At 46.0% G+C, this 13,248-nt stretch overlaps 1 protein-coding gene across 1 annotated transcript in view; it reads left to right on the top strand.

Annotated features, from left to right (window-relative positions):
• The window catches only part of LOC309552860 (uncharacterized protein), a gene marked incomplete at both ends in the record, with an annotated part of 71,482 nt that overhangs the window by 16,019 nt on the left and 42,215 nt on the right, over positions 1-13,248 (top strand). Inside the window, one exon of the mRNA XM_082253771.1 lies at positions 4,315-4,707. Within this exon, the coding sequence (XP_082109897.1) occupies positions 4,315-4,707 (393 nt within the window). The remainder of the gene's footprint in view (positions 1-4,314; positions 4,708-13,248) is intronic.

Below are 13,248 nucleotides of genomic sequence, written 5' to 3' on the forward strand. Positions count from 1 at the left end.
GCGGCGGACAGATCGGACCCTTGACTGACATTTTTGACACTTTTGGGGATACCAGTGACATTTCTACAGTAATCAGTGCTATACATATGCACTATTACTGTAAAATTACACTGGCAGTGAAGGGGTTAACTTTTTTTTTTTTGAGAGGGAGGGGTTATGTGTGTCCCTAGGGGCGTGATTCTAACTGTGATTGGCTGTGGCTTGAGGTGTAGGAACAATGATCAACGATCCTACATAGTAGAACCGTATGATCACTGTTTCTACACAGGGGAGAATGACAGGTGGCTTGTTGACATCAGCCGCCTGGCTTTCTCCCTCTGCACCGACGATCACCAAGAGACCGGCGGACATCGGGTCCGCCGGTCACACGCGCGGGGGGGGGGGGTCCGTGACCATGCGGGAGAGCGTGCCTCCAGGGGGGGGCGCGCTCGCTCCCTAGACCCTCACAGGCTAGCAACGTAGTACTACGTCGCTCTGCCTGTGAGGGGCTGACTGCCGACGTAAATAGTCGTGCGGCAGTCGGCAAGTGGTTAAAGAGTGACATGTTAGGTATCTATTGACTTGGCTCAAAATCATCTTTCATATTATACAAAACAATTGGGGTAAATTTTCTTTTTTTAAATTCAAATGCACTTTCTCTAAAAAATTGCATTTGAAAAACCGTTGTGTAAATACCGTGTGACATAAAAAATACTGCGATGATTGGCATTTTATTCCCTAGGGTCTCTGATAATAAATATATATATATATATATATATATATATATATAGAATGTTTGAAGGTTATAAATAATTTTGTAGCAAAAAATACTCATTTCAACTTCTAAACAAAAATTGCCAGAAAAGGCCTGGTCTCCAAGTGGTCTCCAAGTGGTTAAAATACAATTGATATTTACAGGTAATATTTCTTAATGAAAACTGTTGATCAGACACACCATCATGATCACAGTTTCGACTTCATTGTTTAAAATGCACAGATAAGGCAGGCAAATTAAAAAAAAAAAAAATAATAATAATTAAAAGGAGTGCATGAAGGCATTTTTCTCAGAATTCAAGAGTTCATTTCAAACTGCAGGTTTGCAACAGGTACAGCGTCTGATTGACAGATGACGTAACGTGTATAGGGGCCGGCAACCTGGAAGCTTACAGCTAGTTTGCTGCTCTAGAATTGCGGTTTCCATGCACTATCAGTAGTGCCTGTATATTTAATTTTTTTTTTACCATTTTTTGTCCATACTGAGAGCATTAGATCCTGTGCCTTTTATTTTTTATGTGATATCCATGATGAGATCCGTGTCCCTATGTTTGGCTATCTTCGGGCAGCAGTGTGTCTACTGAGAGGCTGTGAGGGAGGAGAGCCCTGCTAATCCCTGCTGGTGATTATTTGCTTATTTGGACCTTGTGGTGAAACACAGGTCAAAACTTCAGGTGAGAGGCCAATTATCTTAGGTGTTGGTGGTGGAAGACACACAGATTCACTTGTAAAACACTGGCTGGATTATCATCATCAAGCTAATTTTGCACCAATTCTAGCACAAGACCACTGGACTCTTTGGATCTATCAATTATTTATATATTATATGAATTTTATTCATTACAAGCACTTTATTTCTATTATAGCACCATAATATTGCACAGTTACTTGTACTATGGAACATTAATACTGCACAGATTTATGTATTATAGCACCTTAACCACTTAAGCCCCGGAAGATTTTACCCCCATTCCGACCAGGGGGTATTTTGCGATTCGGCACTGCGTGACTTTAACGGAGAATTGCGCGGTCATGCAACGCTGTACCTAAACGAATTTGGCGTCCTTTTTTTCCCACAAACAGAGCTTTCTTTTGGCGGTATTTGATCACCTGTGCGATTTTTTGATCACGCGCTATAAACAAAAAAAGAGCGTCCATTTTGCAAAAATAGCAATATTTTTCCCTTTTTTTTATATGAAATTCCCCCAAAAAAAAATGTAAAAATCAAAATTTTTTAAAATTTTCGGCCAATTTGTTTTATGCTACCTATGTTTGGTAAAAAAAATCGCAAAAAGCGTATTTTGATTGGTTTGCGCAAAAGTTATTGCGTTTACTAACTAAGGGAAAGATTTTTGTCATTTTTGTTGTTTTTTTTTTTAACGCGTAATGGCGGCGATCTGCGATTTTTTTTGCGGTACTGCGACATTGCGGCGGACAGATCGGACCCTTGACTGACATTTTTGACACTTTTGGGGTTACCAGTGACATTTCTACAGTAATCAGTGCTATACATATGCACTGTTACTGTAAAAATACACTGGTAGTGAAGGGGTTAACTTTATTTGAGAGGGAGGGGCTGTGTGTGTCCCTAGGGGCGTGATTCTAACTGTGATTGGCTGGGGCTTCAGCTGTATGCAGAGTGATCAACGGATCTACATAGTAGATCCAGATGATCAGCTCTCATACAGCGAGGAGAATGACAGGTGGCTTGTTTACACAATCTGCCTGACTTTCTCCCTCTCCCCCGCCGATCGCAGAGTGGCCGGCGGACATCGGGTCCGCCGGTCACACGCGCGGGGGGGTCCGTGACCACTCGGGAGCGGGAGCGCGCCTCCGGGGGCGCGCGCTCGCTCCCTAGACCCTCACAAGCTAGTGACGTAGACCTACGTCACTTTGCCTGTGAGGGGCTGACCGCCGACGTAGATAGTCGTGCGGCGGTCGGCAAGTGGTTAACTACTTTACGTCTGCTCACTGTGCTGCTACTGCGGCACAGTGGCTCGTTATCGTCTGGCGACATAGACCTACGTCACCAGACATTCCCCTCTCTCGGTGGCGCGAGGCTCGCTCCTGCTGTATTCAGTTACAGCGGGAGTCGGGCCAGGGGAGGAGCGGTGGTGATCACCGCTGTTCTTCTCCAATCGTTGGGGATCTAGTGTGAAACACTCAAGCGGTCACTTAGGAGATCCGCCCGCTTTACACAAGTGACAGGCAGGGTCAGATTGCAGGGTTCAGCACAGCTCCCCCCACACACGTCAGTAAGCACCAGGCATACATTAACCCCTCCCTCTCTAATAAAAATTAACCCCTTCCCTGCCAGTGTCATTTTTACAGTAACAGTGCATATGTATAGCACTGATTACTGTAGTAATGTCACTGGTACCCCCAAAAGTGTCAAAAATGTCAGTCAACGGTCCGATATGTCCGCCGCAATGTCGCAGTCCCGCAAAAAAAAAAAATTGCAGATCGCCGCCATTACTCGTTAAAAAAAACCCACTAAAAATGACATAAATATTTCCCTTAGTAAACGCAATAACTTTTGCGCAAACCAATCAAAATACGCTTATTGCGATTTTTTTTTTTACCAAAAATATGTAGCAGAAAACAAATTGGCCTAAAATGTTAAAAAATTTTGATTTTTACATTTTTTTTTGGGGGGGGGGGGGGGGAATTTAGTATAAAAACATGTGAAAAATATTGTTATTTTTTCAAAATTGTCGCTCTTTTTTTGTTTATAGCGCAAAAAGTAAAAATCGCACAGGTGATCAAATACCACCAAAAGAAAGCTCTATTTGTGGGGGGAAAAAAGGACATCAATTAAATTTGGGTACAGCGTGCCACGACCGCGCAATTGTCTGCTAAATTAACGCAGTGCCGAATTCGCAAAATATGGCCTGGTCAGGAATGGGGTAAAATCTTCCGGTCTTAAAGCGGTTAAAAATACACTCATTGAGAATTTTTTTGTCAAAGACATGGAGCTAAATACATTTTGGCCTAAATATATGACAAAAATTGAATATATTGGATATTTTGTAACTGTCAAAGTAGAAAAATATTGTAATTTTTTCAAAATTGTCGCATTTTTTTATTAATATCACAAAAAATAAAAATCGCAGAGATGATCAAATACCACCAAAAGAAAGCTCTGTTTGTGGGGAAAAAAGGACGTAAATTTCGTTTGGGTACGGCATTACATGACTGCGCAATTGTCAGTTAAAGTTGCACAGTGCTGAATTGCAAAAAGTGGCCCAGACGTAAGACAGCAAAATCCTCCGGTGGTAAAGTGGTTAATATTGCAGAGATATATGTTCTATTATTATCACATATTATCACTTATTAGCGCTGTACCGTTGTTTTGGATTATTGCAACAGGTACACTTTAGGTCTATAAAGAACAAATATTAATTACACAATAAATATGAATATGATTTATAGAGTTGCTTCGAAAGACTGAAAAAAAAAAAAACAAAAAAAAAATAAAACCACCAAAAGCCTGTGTAAGTAGCATTTTATATAGCCAGTGTGCATGAGGACTAAATATAAATATGATTTCTATCCCCTTAGGAGATGTCTACAGTAATAAAGACAAGACCTACTGCATAGAGCAGCCTGACTCCATAATGGTAGAAGAGGGGGGATCGGTGACCATCCCTTGTTACTTCACCTATCCCAAGATTAATATAACAGAAAAGGTGAGAGTAAACTGGAGACAAGACATAGGAGGTAGATGTGTAAGAAATGAATTCATTTACCATCACACTGAGAATTGGACACATAAAAGCTATACAGGACGGATCAGCATGGAGGGAAACCCAGAGCTGGAGAGAACAGCGACAATCAGAATCCAGAACCTGAAGGAAAAGGATGGACCCATGTTCTGCTGTAGGATCTCACATCACTATAATGGGGAAATAAAGGAGTGGCAGAACTCTCATGGAACCTATATAAGGTTCAAAGGTAAAAATGTATAAATGAAGTATGCTTTATATATGTCACCCTGCAGGAGGAGGACAGACTCATAGCCCCCTTCTGTCGGTGTCACCCTGCAGGAGGAGGACAGACTCATAGCTCCCTTCTGTCTGTATCACCCTGCAGGAGGAGGACAGACTCATAGCCCCCTTCTGTCTGTATCACCCTGCAGGAGGAGGACAGACTCATAGCCCCCTTCTGTCTGTATCACCCTGCAGGAGGAGGACAGAAGGCCCGTACACACGCACCGATTGTCGGCCGTAAATTTTTAGTATGTATGATGCTTCCGACAACCGACTCCGACTTTTCGGCCGAACAGAATCTGGTGTGCATGCTATAACATTTTTGTTGGCCAACACCAGAACGGCCGATTGTTCGTCAGTCAGTACAGATTTCGGCCGACAAAAAGCAGATGAGCAAGACTGGGCATGCTCAGAGAAGAAAAAACACAGGGAAAGTAAACCATCACATGACATCACTTCTGCAGTCAGTTGTTGTTGGCCGACAAAATTCGTGTGCAGTCTTTAGCACTTTTCAACCTACAGGACAGCACCGGACAAAAGACGGCCGAACGGTCGGCCGACAATCGGTGCGTGTGTACAGGGCTAGACTCATAGCCCCCTTCTGTCTGTATCACCCTGCAGGAGGAGGAAAGACTCATAGCCCCCTTCTGTCTCTATCGCCCTGCAGGAGGAGGACAGACTCATAGCTCCCTTCTGTCTGTATCACCCTGCAGGAGGAGGACAGACTCATAGCTCCCTTCTGTCTGTGTCACCCTGCAGGAGGAGGACAGACTCATAGCTCCCTTCTGTCTGTATCACCCTGCAGGAGGAGGACAGACTCATAGCCCCCTTCTGTCTGTACCACCCTGCAGGAGGAGGACAGACTCATAGCCCCCTTCTGTCTGTATCACCCTGCAGGAGGAGGACAGACTCATAGCTCCCTTCTGTCTGTGTCACCCTGCAGGAGGAGGACAGACTCATAGCTCCCTTCTGTCTGTATCATCCTGCAGGAGGAGGACAGACCCAAAGCCCCCTTCTGTCTGTATCACCCTGCAGGAGGAGGACAGAAGGCCCGTACACACGCACCGATTGTCGGCCGTAAATTTTTAGTATGTATGATGCTTCCGACAACCGACTCCGACTTTTCGGCCGAACAGAATCTGGTGTGCATGCTATAAAATTTTTGTTGGCCACCCCAGAACGGTCGATTGTTCGTCAGTCAGTACAGATTTCAGCCGACAAAAAGCAGATGAGCAAGACTGGGCATACTCAGAGAAGAAAAAACACACAGAAAGTAAACCATCACATGACATCACTTCTGCAGTCGGTTGTTGTTGGCCGACAAAATTCGTGTGCAGTCTTTACCACTTTTCAACCTACACGACAGCACCGGACAAAAGACGGCCGAACGGTCGGCCGACAATCGGTGCGTGTGTACAGGGCTAGACTCGTAGCCCCCTTCTGTCTGTATCACCCTGCAGGAGGAGGACAGACTCATAGCTCCCTTCTGTCTGTATCACCCTGCAGGAGGAGGACAGACTCATAGCCTCCTTCTGTCTGTATCACCCTGCAGGAGGAGAACAGACTCATAGCTCCCTTCTGTCTGTATCACCCTGCAGGAGGAGGACAGACTCCTAGCCCTCTTCTGTCTGTATCACCCTGCAGGAGGAGGACAGACTCATAGCCCCCTTCTGTCTGTACCACCCTGCAGGAGGAGGACAGACTCATAGCCCCCTTCTGTCTGTACCACCCTGCAGGAGGAGGACAGACTCATAGCTCCCTTCTGTCTGTATCACCCTGCAGGAGGAGGACAGACTCATAGCTCCCTTCTGTCTGTATCACCCTGCAGGAGGAGGACAGACTCATAGCCTCTTCTGTCTGTATCACCCTGCAGGAGGAGGACAGACTCATAGCTCCCTTCTGTCTGTATCACCCTGCAGGAGGAGGACAGACTCATAGCTCCCTTCTGTCTGTATCACCCTGCAGGAGGAGGACAGACTCATAGCTCCCTCCTGTCTGTATCACCCTGCAGGAGGAGGACAGACTCATAGCTCCCTTCTGTCTGTATCACCCTGCATGAGGAGGACAGACTCATAGCCCCTTCTGTCTGTATCACCCTGCAGGAGGAGGACAGACTCATAGCCCCCTTCTGTCTGTATCACCCTGCATGAGGAGGACAGACTCATAGCCCCTTCTGTCTGTATCACCCTGCAGGAGGAGGACAGACTCATAGCCCCCTTCTGTCTGTACCACCCTGCATGAGGAGGACAGACTCATAGCCCCTTCTGTCTGTATCACCCTGCAGGAGGAGGACAGACTCATAGCCCCCTTCTGTCTGTATCACCCTGCAGGAGGAGGACAGACTCATAGCTCCCTTCTGTCTGTATCACCCTGCAGGAGGAGGACAGACTCATTCCACCCTTCTGTCTGTATCACTCTGCAGGAGGAGGACAGACTCATAGCTCCCTTCTGTCTGTATCACCCTGCAGGAGGAGGACAGACTCATAGCCCCCTTCTGTCTGTATCACCCTGCAGGAGGAGGACAGACCCATAGCCCCCTTCTGTCTGTATCACCCTGCAGGAGGAGGACAGAAGGCCCGTACACACGCACCGATTGTCGGCCGTAAATTTTTAGTATGTATGATGCTTCCGACAACCGACTCCGACTTTTCGGCCGAACAGAATCTGGTGTGCATGCTATAAAATTTTTGTTGGCCACCCCAGAACGGTCGATTGTTCGTCAGTCAGTACAGATTTCAGCCGACAAAAAGCAGATGAGCAAGACTGGGCATACTCAGAGAAGAAAAAACACACAGAAAGTAAACCATCACATGACATCACTTCTGCAGTCGGTTGTTGTTGGCCGACAAAATTCGTGTGCAGTCTTTACCACTTTTCAACCTACAGGACAGCACCGGACAAAAGACGGCCGAACGGTCGGCCGACAATCGGTGCGTGTGTACAGGGCTAGACTCGTAGCCCCCTTCTGTCTGTATCACCCTGCAGGAGGAGGACAGACTCATAGCTCCCTTCTGTCTGTACCACCCTGCATGAGGAGGACAGACTCATAGCCCCTTCTGTCTGTATCACCCTGCAGGAGGAGGACAGACTCATAGCTCCCTTCTGTCTGTATCACCCTGCAGGAGGAGGACAGACTCATAGCCCTCTTCTGTCTGTATCACCCTGCAGGAGGAGGGCAGACTCAAAGCTCTTTTCTTGGATGCGGTCCTGCTTAAAATCTGTATCAGACTCAGACTATCTGGTATGAATTTCCTGGGCTATACATCATCTGTTCCTCCACTGCACAGAAAGTTCCTCCTTAAATCTCATTTCCGTGCAGATCAAAAAGACACAAATTATGCAACTCTGTAATCATGAATACATCATTATATGTTTTGTTATGCATGCTGTGAAAGTACAGTACATACAAGTAGCAAGTAAGAATTTTACTGGTGGATTTGCAATCACCTGTACAGCAGAACTCAGATTGGATGAGGGAGATGCAGCACAAGGAGCCAGCCTGTTAACAATTTGGGAGAACTGAATGTTGATTTTTATTGTATTGTTTCCTATGTGGGTTAGCGCCACCTCTTGGCCAGAGACCAAATTACTTTACAAGGCCCCAGACATAGACATAACATCTTCTCACCTGCCAGTAACACTTGTCCCGGCACCGACTAGAGACATTTTGAGTGACTAGGACTGGGCTCTGATTGTCCTCCACCAGTTCTTTACAATACACTTCAGCACTTTAATGTCCAGCCCTGAAGGCAAAGAGGGGAACCACCACACTAACTTCATGATATATTATAAAAACACAAAGAAAAGCGCTCTAAGTGCAGACAATATTTATTGTAGTATATAAAAAAAATCGGCTGCACCAACTCACAAGAAGCCACGATATAAAAGCTGTAATATCAATGGATAGGTATCGCTCCTCTGGGTGGTGCCATCCATCCACACATGAGACAATGCAAAGTCCAGCCGTCCATCACAGGAGAAAGGGTGCCCGGCTGTCTCCCGTGATCACCGGCGTCCCGAACAATGCCTGTGATGTGGAGGTAAAGGAGGAGATGCGGCAACGTCACCAGGAAGCTTGAGGTGCACAACGCGTTTCTGAGCATGCGCCAAGTCCCGAACGGACATGCGCACTCTTTCATCAGGTGCTAAGGAGCCGTAATGCTTGGAGAGTTTATATAGGAAAAAGTGAGTCACTGATGGGCGGCCCAAGGAAAAAATACAAAAAGCAGGCTTTCTAATGGCCAAACTAAGGAATAAAGCAGGAAACCTATCCATTGATATTACAGCTTTTATATTGTGGCTTCTTGTGAGTTGCTGCAGTTGATTTTTTTATATACTACAATAAATATTGTCTGCACTTAGAGCGCTTTTCTTTGTGTTTTTACAATTTGCACCAGAGTTTCCTCACTTTTGAGAAGAGCTATTCAGTGACGGTGGACATCTTTCACTATTGGACATTTACTCATGGACATCTAGTATTTAATCTAATATTCCTAATTGGTTTCTTCCCTTATTTCCCATCCCCCATCTCCCTCTGTCCTTTCTTTCCTTCCCCTGCTCTTTTAATTGTTGTTTTCTGTCACCCTTTATATGCTCATGGTTTTAGCATTCGTATACATGTGTTTTTATTTACACTTACTTCATGAGGTCTCAGTTCTGCAGCGAGGTTCCATTCGGCAGCCGGGTGGGACCCTGCTGCCCTGTAGGGTGTCCAACGTGCCAGGCTACCTATTACATACGGAACCTCCTTCACTGGCCACCACCCTTCCAAACTGGCTGTTCTTCTTTATTGCCACTCCTAACTCCATAACCTCAAGGGTTTACCAGTATAAGTGGTGTATTTTGGTTTTGTGCTGCCCTAGGCAAGACTAAAATTGGGCGTCCCCTTCCCCCCTCCTATGTAAATTTGCTCCACTCCTTCCTTTTTAACAGATGTGACTCCCTCCAAAATTTAAGGACTCCAAGTGCCAGCATGAACCCCTGAGAGGGGGGAGAGAGAGAGGGGGGGTGGTTGAGGAAGGGAGGGAGAGAGAGGGGGGAAGAGAGAGAGGGGGGAGAGAGAGAGAGGGGGGATGAGAGAGAGAGAAAGAGAGGTGAGAGAGAGAGGGGGATGAAAGGGAGAGAGAGAGAGGGGAAATGAGAGAAAGAGAGGGGGGTGGGTGAGGAAGGGAGGGAGAGAGTGAGAGAGGTGAGAGAGAGAGGGGAGTGTGAGAGAGAGAGAGAGAGAGAGAGAGAGAGAGGGGGTGAGAGAGGGGGGGGTGAGAGAGAGAGGGGGGATGAAAGGGGGAGAGAGGATGAGAAAGAGAGGGGATGAGAGAGAGAGAGAGAGGGGGATGAGAGAGAGGGGGGATGAGAGAGAGGGGGGATGAGAGAAAAGGGGTTGATAGAGAGAGAGAGAGGGGGGATGAGAGAAGAGGGGTTGAGAGAGGGGGGCGAGAGAGAAAGAGGGAGGGGGTGAGAGAGAGAGAGGAGGGTTGCTCTAGCAACCAGTGGCCAAAAGAGTCTCAAGTGGAGGGGTGAGCAGCTTTTTTGTTTCCCCCCTGCAAAGTGCCAGCAAAATACAGCACTGACCAGTATTGTACAATTATTCCCCAGACAAGATCCAGTCTCCTCCTGCATAATCCACTCTTTATTTGCAATGCATACATTTAATTCTGTAGGCTCCTGCCTATACACCCCCACATTAAAGCTTGTTATGTCAGAACAAACACTTTAATAATGGGAATATTGTTTTACAAACACATCAGCATATTAACAATCATACAGGGAAATATTTCTGTACTACCGGTATTCGTGAAAATAAAACGGGGTCTTATATTATTTGGACTACAAAAGACGCATTCGGGTTTATTTTCAAGGGATGTCTTATTTACCTGGTTGATCCTGCCAGTTCCTGTGTCCTCCTGTTTTCTCTCCCCCTTCCTATCTGCATGTCAGCTCAGGATTCTGTAGCATTAGCATTAAGAAATCCTGTAATCCGCTCTGTTACAGGATTATATGTGCAATGTGTGTGTTTGTGTGAAATTATAGTGCAAAATACTTTACTTAAAGTGCCGCTGGGCACTCACGTGATCCGCGGGAGCTCTTTTGCCTGCTCTGAGGGCTGCAGAGGGAGGGCCGAGACTGACATCAGCCGAGAGGAGGAGAGCAGCGGGAGGTCACGTGAGCGCCCAGTGGCACTGTAAAAAGGTGTTTTGCACAATAATTTTACACAAACACACACATTGCACATTATATAATCCTGTAACCGAGCAGATTACAGGATTTCGTATGACTTTACAAGCACTTTAACAGGGGCTTATTTTTGGGGTAGGGCTTATATTACAAGCATCCTGAAAAAATCATGCTAGGTATTATTTTTAGGGTAGGTCTTATTTTCAGGGAAATAAGGAGTATATAATACCAATTACAAGACAGCTCAGATAGGCTGGATACAGCAGACTCAAGCACTCTCTCATATCTGGGTATTCATTTTGAAGAACAATGGGACTGGCAAATGTGCCATCCCATGCTTAGTTCTTGATACACTCAAAGTCCCTTGTGGTGGAATTGTCCCTTTCCAGGGTCTGAAATGGCTGTGGGATGGCTAGGTACTGTCACATTGTAGATGTCCTGGCATTCCACCTCGATGGAATGGAAAAAAGCCTCTGGTAAGGAAAATCCAATTCATAGCGGTCTTTGATGACTACAGGTAACCCTGCAGCCAACCTAAGCAGATGGGTCTTTTGCCACGAGCCCCACCAGGATGGCATCTGGCACCCTCTAGTAATCTCCCATGGCAGAATAGTGGGACTCCTCCTCTTTTGACACTAAGTGGTCCAATCTTCCAGCAGCAGTAGAGCATTTAACTTGTGACTCATTCCTGGCATTGGATGCTATGTGAGGAGGTGATCTGGTTAAGTCCAGTGCCTCCTCACTACTGTCTGTGGCTAACCACCCCAGTCTCCAGCAATAGGTGGCAAGAGTGGAAAATGACACTGTGGGCACAGGGCTTGATACCAAATCTTTGGCAGGTGTTACATCCTTCACTGAGGGAGTTTCAGATGTGATAGTTGCTATCTCACCTGTAAGAAGAGAGCTCTAGCTCATTAGTGCATTGTAAATCTGTTAGGTCTTGATGGGGTCAACTCCGGAATTCCTGGTTGTTACAGGTAAAGCATTCACTTTGGGGGGGTCCCGCACACATAGACTAAACCACTCCAAGCATTGGGGTTATTGGTGTGAAGACTTGCTAATCCATCCTGATCAGAGTCAGGGGGACCACCTTCACTGTCTGGGCTGCCACAGCCTGCACACTGCCTTGCCAGGTGCTATCTGGAATGACTTTGGCAATCCAATCCTTATCTAGGTCTCTGGGGTCCTCCACCTTCTCGACCATTTCAAAGAAGAAAGCCTGACATCCCACACAATATAGAAATCCCAATAGCTTGTTCATGTATTTGAACTATCAGGTGCTAAAGGGGTGTGACCACATATTAACACTACAAATTCTGGATGGAACCTCTGCACACTGCTACACCCTTTCCAGCTAACTATGCAATGTAAAACAGGAATATTTAATTTACATATATTGTAATACAGGTTTAAGTTGACCAACTGCGTCAAAGTAATCCCTCTTCTGGCCAGTCCTACACTGCCTTGTCCCTGAAAATGCTACGGTGGACACCATGCCAACATGGTCCATCCAGAATTTGTAATCCCACACAACATGTCCATGATGACACCAGGAAACATACTCATTTGCAGGTGAGCACATTGGACGTAGGACATCACAATCTCCAAAGCAGCATAATACAAAACCCTTCCGGGCTTGAAAGCAATATCTTGTAAAAAAAACCTGGGGTTCCGGCTCTTGCAGAAGCTTGGGCGGTTTCCCAGGTAATGGTTGATGTGCCATTCTGTGTAACCTCCAGCTTAGAACCTAACCATGTGGAGATGAGAACACTTCCGCACTACAGCTCGTTTGTATAACCCTCCATGTTGCAATAGTCAGTCACAAGAAATTACATAATTTGTCTTCTCACCTGCCAATAACACCTGTCCCCACGCTGACTACAGAGACATTTTGGGGGGATAGCGCTGGGAATTGATTGTCCTCCACCAGTTCTTCATGACAGACTTTGCTACTTTAATGTCCAGTCATTAAGGTAAAGAGGGGAAGCACTGCACCTACTTCACGAGGCCTCACACATGTGGTTCGAGAGCTCCTAGGAGGGTTCTGTTCTGCAGCGGGCCATAAGTTCGGGACCCTACCGCCCTGTAGGGTACCCAGGTGCCAGGTTACCACCATCACCTACAGAACTTCTGTTACCAGCCACTAATGTTCCTTCTCTCAAACTGGCTGCTCCTCCTTTTTAAAGAAGGTTTTTGCAACTCCTCACTCCAATACCTCAAAGTTAACCAGTTAAGTTAACCAGTTAGTATTGTACACTTCATTCCCTGGTTCTCCAATACACTGTGAAAGTAAACACTTGTTTCCTCTTTCCACCAAGTAACTCAGACCAGA

Source organism: Pelophylax lessonae (genome assembly GCF_965119305.1).
Source record: "Pelophylax lessonae genome assembly, chromosome: 4".
NCBI classification, from domain to species: Eukaryota; Metazoa; Chordata; class Amphibia; order Anura; family Ranidae; genus Pelophylax; species Pelophylax lessonae.